At 34.0% G+C, this 12,437-nt stretch overlaps 2 protein-coding genes across 2 annotated transcripts; one reads left to right on the top strand and one right to left on the bottom strand.

Moving 5' to 3' along the window:
• Positions 1-2,943: 2,943 nt before the first annotated feature.
• LOC145064361 (uncharacterized) lies at positions 2,944-5,614 on the bottom strand. The gene is made up of 4 exons (XM_079011826.1): positions 5,282-5,614; positions 5,117-5,218; positions 4,825-5,025; positions 2,944-3,087 (listed from the first exon to the last, which is right to left on the bottom strand). Exons 1-4 carry the CDS (start codon positions 5,612-5,614, stop codon positions 2,944-2,946), a joined length of 780 nt encoding a protein of 259 aa, XP_078867952.1.
• Positions 5,615-10,992: 5,378 nt separating this feature from the next.
• LOC145062204 (nicotianamine synthase-like) lies at positions 10,993-12,193 on the top strand. Its single transcript, XM_079009839.1, has one exon. The coding sequence runs from the start codon at positions 11,067-11,069 to the stop codon at positions 12,042-12,044; it is 978 nt and encodes a 325-aa protein (XP_078865965.1). The 5' UTR covers positions 10,993-11,066; the 3' UTR covers positions 12,045-12,193.
• Positions 12,194-12,437: the final 244 nt, after the last annotated feature.

Raw genomic sequence — 12,437 nt, 5'->3', positions numbered from 1 at the left:
AAATTTATATGTTTATTAATTTTTAAATTAAATTTGCATTTAATTTCTCATAATAGAAATAAAATACCATATATACAAAAAATACAATCCATTGCATAATATAAAATAAAATTTCATACTAAAAAAATAAAAATAAATTGCACAAGTTATAATGTCATACAAAGAATCATTCAAATGTTAAACAAAAATAATACATTGCTAACATGGGTACTACTTCTTCAAGTCTTGATGAATAGTTGTTGCACCTCTAGATAAAACTTCCATCCACCATCTGTCACTTTGGAAATCAGTTTGTACATGTCTTATATATCCACCAACCATATATTTATATTGTAATTTTAAACTAACTAATAACTATATCATATTCAAATCAAATGGAATTACCAACCATCAACACCAATAGGCCAATGCGGAGCCTTAGTTGCAACATCGAGGCATTGCAGAATTGCTTGCTCTTCCTTAATTATATATATATTGAAAACCCTACACAACACAACACAAAGATATTAGCCACTTTTTTGCATCATAAAAGAAAATGACCTTAACAAACTTGCCATATCAAGAGAAGTCATGAATGACCCTTTATACACTCTAACAACAGCTACTCCATGTTTCTAGCTGTAAAATAGGAACAGCCTTTCCAGCAACAATCATCAGCTCCATTACAGGTGTTCCCCCTAATCTGAGATTTACAATTTTCAAATCACAAATCCAATTTGGCAAAAAGAAATACATAATTAGCAATCTTATTTACTTTGAAAAAGATAAAACAACATGCATATATATAGCTTCTGAGTTCTGACTTCCCTTAAAATGTTAGTAAATGAGAATTTTGAAAACTAGTTACCTTATTGATAAAATTGAATGTTGAATGATTAAGAAGTTTAAATAAACAACTTAAATTACCATTTTAACCCTTTAAAAGAAGAGGGAGGATTTGGGAGTGTTCACATACCTTCTTCCCTTTTACAGACAAACCCCTCTCCTTCAGAAGTGCACGCAGTCGAGAACAGTCAAACTTTGTAGATTTTCTAGTATTTCTGATTTCAATACGTCTGCATGATGTAAAATCACCACTACTAAGTAAGCAAGTATGATCATTTAACTGTAAACGTATTAATTAAAAAACAAGCTTGCCAGCATATAACCTAACACATAGATCAACATATAGTGTCTTATAATCAACTAAAAAAATTAACCTAACATTCAGTGAACCTTGATATCAATATAAATAATAATAATAAAAAAAAAAATACTAGAAAAGGATAAATAACATATTTTTATTTGAGGTGGGAACAATTGTTGATTAAAACTGAACTAAGGATGATTATTTAACATTTTCAAAAAAACATACTAAATTTGCAATTCTAGTAAATTATAGGGATCATATTTGTAATTGCTATATTACTATTTTTTTTTACGCACGATATAATTCAAAGAAGAAAATCAGGGTATTGTTATCTTTTGACAAAACGCAGAGATATCTTGATTTCCGATTTCCTGATTTACTTTCACTTCAAAAGGTAAACTTTTTCTATTTGTAAATTGATTTTTGTTTTTTGCTTGATTTCCAGATTTGCTGATTTCATTCTTTATCAACTAATCAGTAAATTGGTTGTATTATTCTAGTGTTATTGAAAGAATGTATGAATAATAAAAATGACGAGGTCCTTTCTATTATCGCAAAAGTAATGAAAGAAAAAATTGACAACTACTTTGGCAATATTAAAAAAAACGAACATCTTTTTCTGGATGTTTTTTTTATAGATTTGCATCCAAATTGGTGCAAAGTTAATCTAAGATCAAATGGAAGGGAAATTGTAAACATAAAAATAAAGAATATTCCAGTCGCAACAAGTTATAAAAATAAAGAGGAAAAGAACAAGAAACATCAAACACGTACTCCTTGACATGGGTGGAATTAGCTTCGAAGAAAAAAGGTTTTGGCGTTCATTCAGGACTTTCCTCGAACAAGTCATGGACGACTAAATTAACAACATCAACAGGTTCAGCCATAGTCGTGAACAAAGAGCTCCATATCGCAAGAAAACAGAGGTTAAAGCATCATGAACTATTTATAAACTCTTAAGGGAAGAAAAGAGTGAACCTGCGGTTAAACTCCATGAATCAGCAACAATAATCAACTGATATAGTACTCAAAGAATGCATCATGAACTAAAGACAAACAAAAAGATTAAAATTCACATGAAATGATGAAATGACTATAGGTGCCTTACTATTTATAAACGAATATCAGTACAAATACTAGAGAAGACTTTTCTGAGGATTAATTACCATAGACATTGTTATGCCTTCAAGAGCATGACTATGCAGCAAAATATCACGAAAATTCGCTGGTGATACACCAAGATCAGTACGACTGTGTAATAACCAGTCAAGAATCTGAAATTTACTCAAAATTAGTTAAACCTAATCCAGTAATAATAATTAATAGCCAAAACCCAAAGTCTACAAAACTATGATTCTGGAGAACAAGAGGCAACTCATTAGGATCTTTTCCAAATAGCTTGAATATAATTCGGTCTGTACGACTCTGAAAAAAAAAATCTTAATGAAGATATAAATACAACATGGTCAAGAGGCAACTCATTAGGAACTGGACAAGTTTTTTGGGTTATTTTCAATGTTGGGGTTGATGAGGGTATTCATGCCTTTTACACAAACAATTATAAAGATAAATTTTATACTTCTGGTTCCCTACTGGAACTAGATGGTGACTGTGTTCGGGTGCCTACTTGTTAGAAAAAGTAATCGTCTGAGAGTTGAAAACCAATAAGATTCAAGTTGTTAAAAGTCAAAAACATATTATAAAAAATAAACTGAAAATAGAATAGAAAAACAAAAACTAACCTCTACCATTACTTGGTGATTTCTTGATTAAAATAACATCACACCATCATTTTACATAAATAATACTAGTGATTAAGAGGAACAACCGGCTATCTGATAAAGCAACCGAGAAAGCAGATCTGCAGCTATGTGAACTGGACTAGCATATTTGTCATGAAGCTCAAGAACTGCAGATAGCCTTGCAGGCATGCCAATGGATACCTTAGCCTCACTGTTCTGTCAAGTGTCAATATACAAAAATAGTTAGGTTTTTTATATTAAATTTGTTAAAATTTTGTTTTTTTTTTCACAAATGGGATCACATAATTGGAGAATCATTTTTGTAGCCATCACATACTGATTTCCAGGGCCATAAATCTTCTCGACCTTAGGACACCATGTTCAAATTATGTTGTTCAATTTCATCTTTCCAACTCTACCCTCCATGCCATTATTAGTTTCAATAGGACTGGGAGCTTTGTTATATTTGACAAATATGTGATCTGGAATGCAGTTGGAGTTTCTCTATCCACCATTGAAAGATTCACATATCAATTCTAATAATTCACAGTGGTTCACAATTCATGTAACTCCCTGTTAGATGAAAAAAAGAAAAGTCCACAGAGTTAGATGGGTTGGATTATTTCGATTATGATTACTTAATATTTTCACTGAAACTAATCAATTGACATGAGCAAAAAAACAATCTAATTACTAATAGGGAATACCGAAACTTAAACCATGAGGAATCGATTTCATAATCCAAGAAGCAAAAATTACAAATCAACCATAGTGCCAAACACCACTAAATGAAGTGGAAGCAAGAAAGAAGAAAAGAGTGGAACTCTACTAACCATTACTATGGTCAAGCGATTCAGATAAGAAAAAAATGGAACTCGATTAGCTTGGAGAGGAGCGTGAACAAAGACTAGTTATCATTTTTACCTGATTTCCAGATTTCACTCATGTTTCCTCGTCTTCTGTTAACCATGTCTACACTCCATTGCAATCAGCGTCTTCGTGATTCTGAAGGAACGATACAATATCGATTCTAGCTTTGCCCAAAAACCCAAGCTTCAATGGCCTTGTGAGCATTCATTGACAAACGAGACTCTAACCCTTTGATCATGGTGACCAGAACCCCTTCAATTTCAATAGGAACCGAAATCCAAGTTCCAGAAATAGTTGATTTTGTTGGCCTATGAATGTAAAGTTTTCAATTTCTTGTGAGAAATGAAGCAATAAGGATCGATCTATGGAGGATGTGGGTCATAATTTGAGGAATGAAAAAAAACCCTAATTTAAGGATGTGGGTCGATTTTCGGTATGCAAAGCCAACGGGGTGCTTATAAAAAGCTTTGAGAAGCATTTGAGTCAGTGTTCTTATCAAAGGCTTTGAGAAGCATAATAAGTCATAACAACGATAAGTCAATTCTTCATGTTTCATTCTCTTTTCGTCTCTGCCTCAGAGGGAGACTAGGGCTTGAAATTTCTTGATCTTCAGAGAGACACTAGAGTAGAGATCCGATGAGACGATTAACAAGTAAGGTCAGGATTAGGGGAGAAGCGGATTGGAGAGGAGGGAAAGGAGAGAATCGATTGTGAAGATGAAAGATAGAAAAAAGGTAGAAAAGAACAAGGCGGGTTTTCAAAATTTTGGGGATTTCATTTCCCCCTATCTACTAAACGCGCGTTCAATAAAATTATAAAGTGACGCTTATAGAGGACGCGCGTTTAAGATACGGTGCCTTCCGTGTTTTTAATTTTTTTTCTTATAACACTAAATTAAGGGCACGCAATAATGCGTGACCTAAATCCTTAAATTTTTTGAAGAGATGACACTTTTTTTAATGTCACTCTCTTTTGCGTAACATAGATCAATGAGTGTCGTGGTTTGCACGTCGTAAAATGGTCTTTTTCTTGTAGTGTTTGCATCTCTCGTATCATATATTTTCTCTTACAAGACCCACAAACAACAATAACCACCAAACCTAGTTGTTCAAAGAATTCTTCAACATCATCATGTTTCTTTGCAACCGCCACAACCACTAATTGAAGTTGATGTGCAAAACAATGTATATAATGTGCATAAATTTTTTCATTTAAAATCAAAGATTTCAAACCGTTGAATGCACCGCTCATATTACTTGCTCCATCATAACCTTTCCCCCTCACCTATATATTTGAAAAAATTAAGAAAAAAATATAAGACATAAAAATAAAATTAATATCATGTTAAAGGAATAAATATTTTATGATTTCTCACCTGATCGATAGTCAAGTAGTTGTTGGAAAAAACAGTATCTATGGTGGCTTTAAGAGTCAAAGAGGATGTATCCAACACATGAACAACTCTGATAAATCTTTCCTTTACGATCCCAAGTCTATCAACATATCTCTAAACTATAGCCATTTGTTCTTTTTTGGAAACATCACTAGACTCATCAACTAATATACCAAACACATCTTTACCAATTTCATCAGAAATAAACTTGATTATCTCTTTTGAAAAGCAATTGACAATATCTTTTTGAATCGTTGAAGAAGTCAACTTTTCATTTTTTGGAGCATTTTCTAAGGTAACTTTAAAAATCTTCTCATTATCTTCTCTAATCAAAGATAAGTCTTCAAGGAAAAGTCCTTTATTATTAGACTTTTCCGTCTCATCATGTCCACGAAATGGTAATGCATTTTTCAATAGAAATCTACAACTACGGATTGTAGCACGTAATCGAGTTTCATAATTACTTTGCTCAAGTTCCATTTACTTTTGCAAAACTTCACCAATAGATTGGTTTTTTCTTAATAACAAATGACACTTTTCTTCGGCCTTATGGTGAGAACTATGAATCTCACCCATATGTTTCCGAAATGTTTTTTTTTACTGCAATTGTCAAAGCCTTCAGTTATAAAAGCATCTTTTCCAACTTGACCGCCTACCATGTCTCTAAACAAATAGCAACAAAAACAATATGACTTCTTTTTTTAATGCTATACTCTAACCATGGAGATTTCGTAAACCATTCCACAATAAAACGTCTTTGCTTCTCACCAAATAAGGTAAATTCAAAATTATGCCCCTTTGGGTTACAAGGTGTCACACCCCCGAACCAGACGGCGGAAACGTCCGGGGGCTGTCGTGACTCAATTGAATACCATAACATTGAATATATATGAATCATAACAACATTCGTCACCATTCATCAACATAGTACAACCAGTAGTGTTTACATATCATACATTGTTTAAACATTACATTCCCCCAAAAATTAATTTGTTCAATTCATAAAAAAAAAAATAAACTGCAACCGTCACTGGATATGATTTCTCTTGATTCACTGGTTCCCTGAGAATACAAGTATTTTGAAAAACGTCAACATATGAAATGTTGGTGAGTTCATAAGTTGTATTTGAAAACAATGCTTTGTATCGTTTGAAAACCACCAGAAAATCCGATATTTTCTGAAAATAGTATAGTCAAAAAGGTGTGAAGATCCATAAGTATGCCTGTTTGTTTTCTATACTTGAGAAATATTGTTTATTGAAATCGTATGTATTCTGAATTTGTATGTATTGAAAACCCTAGGAAAACCCGATGTCTTCCTATTTCCTTGAATTCCATGAAATTACTTGAAACCATTGCAACGCATGAAGTTGTTATTCCAGACGACATTGGATCATTGATGAGCATGACTATCCGCCACAGACACGCGTTACACAAACGACTAGTCTATAGCAATACCAACGATCCCGAAGGCGTCGTCCGTACTAGTCACGCTATCCAACCGTCCTGTTGTCCCACATCCGAAGAGAAGGAGGACACGAAGGCCTCGACGACTCCATTAGTCGGTTGGGGATAAAAGGTACGAGGGGTCCCAGACCCGCCTCGCAAAAAGGGCAGACTTTACTAGCGACACTAAAGGACCCTTGGGGACCAGTAGTCTACAGCCATTGAAAGTCCGGTTACGTTGTGTCGGGATGGTAAAACCCAACACTTCGTAAGATGAAGTCTTTAGGCCTTAAGATCAGGTCGTCGGGCTAGCTAGGCTCAACGAACAAGATTTTACACTTGTGGGGTCCAAAGATAGTGCGTAGACGTCTGTGCACATGTATAATGTATTCCGAATCGTTATTTGTATGAATCATAGTATTGTAGTATCATAGTATCGTTGTATTTGTGGTTTCGGATTTTTATTGGTTCGAGACCGAACCAATTCGTTTGACAACGACTTTTGGTATTGTAGTGTATTGTATTTTGTCGATAGTAGTAGTACCATTATTTGATCATATTGCATGTATAGGATTAGTCTTGGAAATTTTCTGTTTTCAGCCCCTCCTCTTTTGTAACATTTACCTTTTTAACCCTTTATTTAAAATATTTTCCGGTTTGGTATTTAAATCAATTTTCTTGACATTTTAACACCAAAAATTATTGAAATAATCATTTTCCAGCATATTTTCCATAGAAAACAGCTTAAGACCCTGAAAATGCAGTTTTCTTGGTTTTAATCCCTTCTTTTCGCAAATTTGACAATTTTGGCCCAAATGGAAAAATTTTTGCAACTTTGGTCCTTTTTAAATTTAAAAAGCATTTTAAACCTTTGAAAAGGAATTGGAACACTTATAGTCCACTGTTTTACAGAAAGTTACAGTTTTGGCCCTCCAAAACAGAAAAATTCGCATAATGGGCCTTATTGGGCCGAAATTTTCATTTTTAGCCCATTAAGCTTGAAATTCATGTTTTTAGTCCTCTAATTAAGTGTAATTCCAGAAATAGTTTTATGGAAACTGTTTTGGCACACTTCATCCATCAGAATCTGTGAAATGTCAATTTGGGCCCTTATTTTTGTATTTTTCACATTTTAGGCCCAAAATTTGTGTTTTTAACCCAAAGAAAATTATTACTAAACCACTTAGCCATTTTTCTTGAAACACTTTGTGTTTAGAAATATATTTGAAGCTAAAATCATTTAACACAAGATATTTCTCGGTTTTGATGGGTTTTAAGGCTAGATCCAACATTAAAACACATAAAAGCATACATATAAGCATGGAAATCATACAAGGCATACAAACACATATAGATCTACACTTTCACTTGTATTCCCCCCCCCCCCCCCCCCACAAAACTCATAAAAACAGAAAATAGGGGGTATGAAGCTCACCTTGGGGTGTTGATTCGGTTTTGCAAGAAAAATGGAAGGAAAAATGAAGTGTTTTTGGCCTTGGCTCCCTTTGATGAAGATCTCGAGTTTTGAGATGGTTCTAAGGTGCAAGATCACGATTTTTGCATAGATTAGGAAAGGATTTTGATAACAAAAGAATTTAAACCATAGATCTATACATAATCTTACCTTAGATGGTGATTTACTTGCAAGATCCTCTTGAAAGTCCCTAATTTTCGAGATTTTTGGAGAGGGGAGGAAGGAGAGTTCTTGAGGGAGTTGAGAGATTTTTGTGAGTTTGTGTGTGTGAGTATGGCCGAGAGTGAGAGAGGAGAGAAGAAGAGATGTGATCTTGAAGTGATATGCATGGAAGAATGGGAAATAATGCATGGAAGTCCTATGGGTAATAGTGAGGTGGCACACTTAAGTCAACTATCTTCAAATCCTCTTGGGCTTGGGTATTGGGCCGAAACATGGAGGAAAAAAAAGAAATTTGGGCCTTTTGCTCCTAAGCCCAATATTTGAGTTAGCCTTGGGTATGTTTTTAGTCTAAAAGAATGTAGTAGGATTTTTATATTTTTATTGGACTAGTTTAGGTTATTCATGTATCAAGGCTTTTAATTCATTTAATTCTAGGCCCAATATGGCCCAAAATGTTAAAATAAATAAGTGTGGGTCCAATTAGAGCCCAATTAGGGTTCTAAGCCCATGTTAGTCTAATTGGAAGCTTATTGGTCCCTTTGGATCCAATAAGGGAGTCCTAGCCCAAAATGGACTTAAACAAGGACTTCTAGGGTCTCCAATTGTTTGATGACTATTTGAGGTACTAGCATGTTGTGTTTGATTGAAGTTTTTGATTCATATTAACTTGAATGTATAGATTACATAGCTCAAAATTTTCAGTTGTGACACAAGGTCCTTTAATCAAGTAAGCCTTCCTTATTCCATCCCTTTGATTAGGATTATAAGATGTAATCTTTGGCCTCTCCCCTGGGTCCGAAGGAAGATCATTCAAATCAAAAGATTGTGGCACTTTTGGTTTCTAAGTATGCTCATTAAATTGTGGTTCTTGTGGTTTTGAAATAGGTTTATTAGATTGTGGTTCTTGTTGTTTTGGTGTTGATTAGGTTGTGGAACTTGTGTACTTTCATTAGCCCTATTTTTTTTTGAAGTTCCTTCACCATTATTGTCTCCAACATCTAATTGTCTTTTGAAAAATTTGTTAATAGCAACATACAATCAAAATATATCAACAATCAACTCTAATTCTATAATTTGATTTTAAGTTTCAGCAACAAATAATCACTAATTGTTGACCCTAAGTCTCTAATTTAACAATCCTAATTGGTAATTTCTATTTTTTCAACACAATGCCAAAAAATTGGATTTCAATTAACCTAAAAATAATCACAAAGTTTTTAATTACTTGCTTCATTGTGCACCACTTTGATCAATAATCACCCACCACCGGCCACCGATCGGCGGCAAAAGAGAGAGGGCAGCAGCGTGTCGTCGCAGGGCAGGGAGTAAAACAAAGTCTGAAGTCACGATTTGTTAATTGTTGGGAATTGACATTCAAAAGTTTCTTTTTGGTATTAGGCATTGGGCATTAAGTTTGGGCAATTGGGATACTTATTAATTGGATTATACATTTACAAAAACACAAAAAAAGGTAGCCCAAAATATATTTTAGACTTATGGTGCGTATAAACAATAATTTCTTGGAAACAATTTGTATTATTAATTTTTTTGGGGGCCTCCTGTGATACCCCAGGGTCCTTAATTGGATCCGCCTATGGTAGCAAAATAGCTGGTTCCTTAGAAGTTTTTGTAACAAAAGAACTATGAATTTTTCCCCGTATCAAAAATAGCTACAAATTCAGTTCTGTAGCAAGATTGCAAGCATAATAGCTATGATATTTTATTTCATAGTAAAATAGTTACGAAATTCATTTCCGTAACCAAATTCCTTAGTAAAATAGCTACAAAATATCACTATGGAGCAAAATAGCTATGAAATTTAATTTTGTAGTAATTTTCATAACAAAATAGCTAATGTATTTTGGTTTCGTAGCAAATTTGGTAGCATACTAACTACGGATTTACGATTCCGTAATTAATTTTAAATTTGCTATGGAATTTTATTTCGTAGAAAATTATGTAACAAAAAATCTACGGAAAACCATTCCATAGCTACGGAGTAAGATTCCGTAGCACTTTTCCGTAGCTATTCATGATTTTTCTTGTAGTGCTTGTTTCTAGTAACCAGTAAGTGTCGTAGTTTGGAAACGAGAGAGGAAATTTTAAAGATATAAAACATGTGTGAACAGTTGAAATGTGAAAGCATAAGAATTTAAAAGCATCTCTCACAAACATAATAAATTTATTAATGTCATGTCATATATAGTTATATAATAACATGGCTTGGGGTAAGCACATCCGCTAAGTGCTACTTATTATATATTAATGTGCAGGTGTTATTTCATTTCCAAAAATTTCTTATAATTTTTTCAACTAAAACAATATAATCTGTATATTGATTTTTATTTTTTTTTATTTTTGAGGTTGTAAAAAAGCATAAAAAGAAAAAAGTGAAGAAAAAGTTTAATATATATCTTTATATTTTGGTAATAAAAACACAATTACAACTAAACTCAAATAGTAAGGTAATTCGTATTCAAACACATGAGTCATTCCAAACCAGTTGAAGGCGTATCATAATTCATAACATACCCGAATGTAAACTACGCTTTACAGTCCTCGGCTGCTAAATGGACAATTATTGATATCAAAAAAATAAAAAAATAAAAACTCTATGTTTTTAGGGGTCTACTTATGCACTTATAATATGTGGTGTTGCTGTCAAATAAAAAACAGAGCAAGGATCGTCCCTCTTCACAAATTTTATGTGGGGCCTGAAGATGGCTATAAATAACACACATCCTTAATTTGAGATTTACATACAGCCACAATTAGTTCTTTGTTTTCTGACATACAAAGAGTTTATCTTAAAAGCTTGTCCAAGAAATATCCGATTGTTTAGTGTCAGACATGGAATCACTCCAGAAAGAGAACGTTTTGGTAGAGAAAGTGTATGAGATTTATCACAAAATTTCAAAGCTTGAAAATCTGAAACCCTCCAAAGATGTTGATAGCCTGTTCACTGAGCTGGTCCGCACATGCATCCCACCCTGTTCTATAAACATATCCAGTCTCCCAGCCAACATTCAAGAAATAAGGTCAAAGCTCATAAGACTTTGTGGTGAGGCTGAAGGCCATCTTGAAGCCCACTTCTCCACCATTTTAGGCTCTTTCCCAAATCCACTTCACCATCTAACAGAATTCCCTTACTACTCCAATTATCTGAAGCTTAGCCGTCTTGAGTTTGACATTCTTACTAAACACTATTCTGCATTTGGACAAGCCCCTAAGCGTCTTGCCTTTGTGGGTTCTGGCCCCTTGCCTCTCACATCTATTGTATTAGCCTCTTATCATCTCAAGGACACCATTTTTCACAACTATGACATAGACTCTTCCGCAAATTTGATGGCCTCTCATCTTGTTTCCTCTGATTCTGATTTGTCCCAAAGAATGGTATTCCACACTGCCAATATAATGGATGTGACAGATGAGTTGAAGGGATATGATGTCATTTTCTTGGCTGCACTTGTAGGGATGGATGTTGATGAGAAGGTTAAGGTGATTGATCATTTGGCAAAGTACATGGCCCCAGGTGCTTTGCTCATGCTGAGGAGTTCTCATGGTGCCCGTGTCTTTCTCTATCCAGTGGTAGAAGCACAACAACTTCAAGGGTTCGAAGTTCTCTCCGTTTTTCATCCAAATGATGACGTCATCAATTCAGTCGTGATTTCACGTAAGATTGCAGATCCTGTTAACAATGATCATGGTGATAATCATGGTCATCACCATGAGTTGGGGATCGAGTCCCTCATGCCATTAAGTTGCAAGTATTGTGAGTTCCAAGCTTTCAACAATCCTCTTGGCCAGATAAAAATGATTGATAATTAGATCTCATTCTACGTTAAATAGGATTGGTATGCATATAAACTTATCATATGTGCTTGCTTGAAAGTGTGAGAATGAATTTGATTGTCTCGGTTTTCTCTTATCTTACTTGAATTTCCGGAAATAAAGAACCCTATATTATGTTTTATATCATCGACGCATTTACAAATGGTTGATTCAAAAACTCATTTACTTTTTTCACTAAATTATAGTTCCTCCTATAATATCCTTTGTATCTTAAGAAAGAAGCCCTTACACTACCACAAAATTCAAAGAAATATTTACACTCGTGGAACGTGTCAACTGGCATGAGAGGAAATTATGCTTAAATCTAAATTCTGACTATGTTCAAAGAAATATTTACACCACCACGGAATTCAAAGATATATGAAGATA

This window comes from Lactuca serriola, chromosome 7, assembly GCF_051521515.1.
Source record: "Lactuca serriola cultivar US96UC23 chromosome 7, Lser_US96UC23_V15, whole genome shotgun sequence".
Classification (NCBI taxonomy): Eukaryota; Viridiplantae; Streptophyta; class Magnoliopsida; order Asterales; family Asteraceae; genus Lactuca; species Lactuca serriola.
This window is presented reverse-complemented; position numbering and strand designations above follow the sequence as displayed.

Excerpts from the sequence above, each read along its gene's own strand:
- LOC145064361 (XM_079011826.1), bottom strand. The coding sequence starts at position 5,614 with ATGGAACTTGAGCAAAGTAATTATGAAACTCGATTACGTGCTACAATC. Across the intron at positions 5,219-5,281 it reads TAGTTGATGAGTCTAGTGAT|GAAAGATTTATCAGAGTTGT; the intron begins GTTTCCAAAAAA and ends GGGATCGTAAAG. Across the intron at positions 5,026-5,116 it reads ACTACTTGACTATCGATCAG|GTGAGGGGGAAAGGTTATGA; the intron begins GTGAGAAATCAT and ends TCAAATATATAG.
- LOC145062204 (XM_079009839.1), top strand. The coding sequence starts at position 11,067 with ATGGAATCACTCCAGAAAGAGAACGTTTTGGTAGAGAAAGTGTATGAG.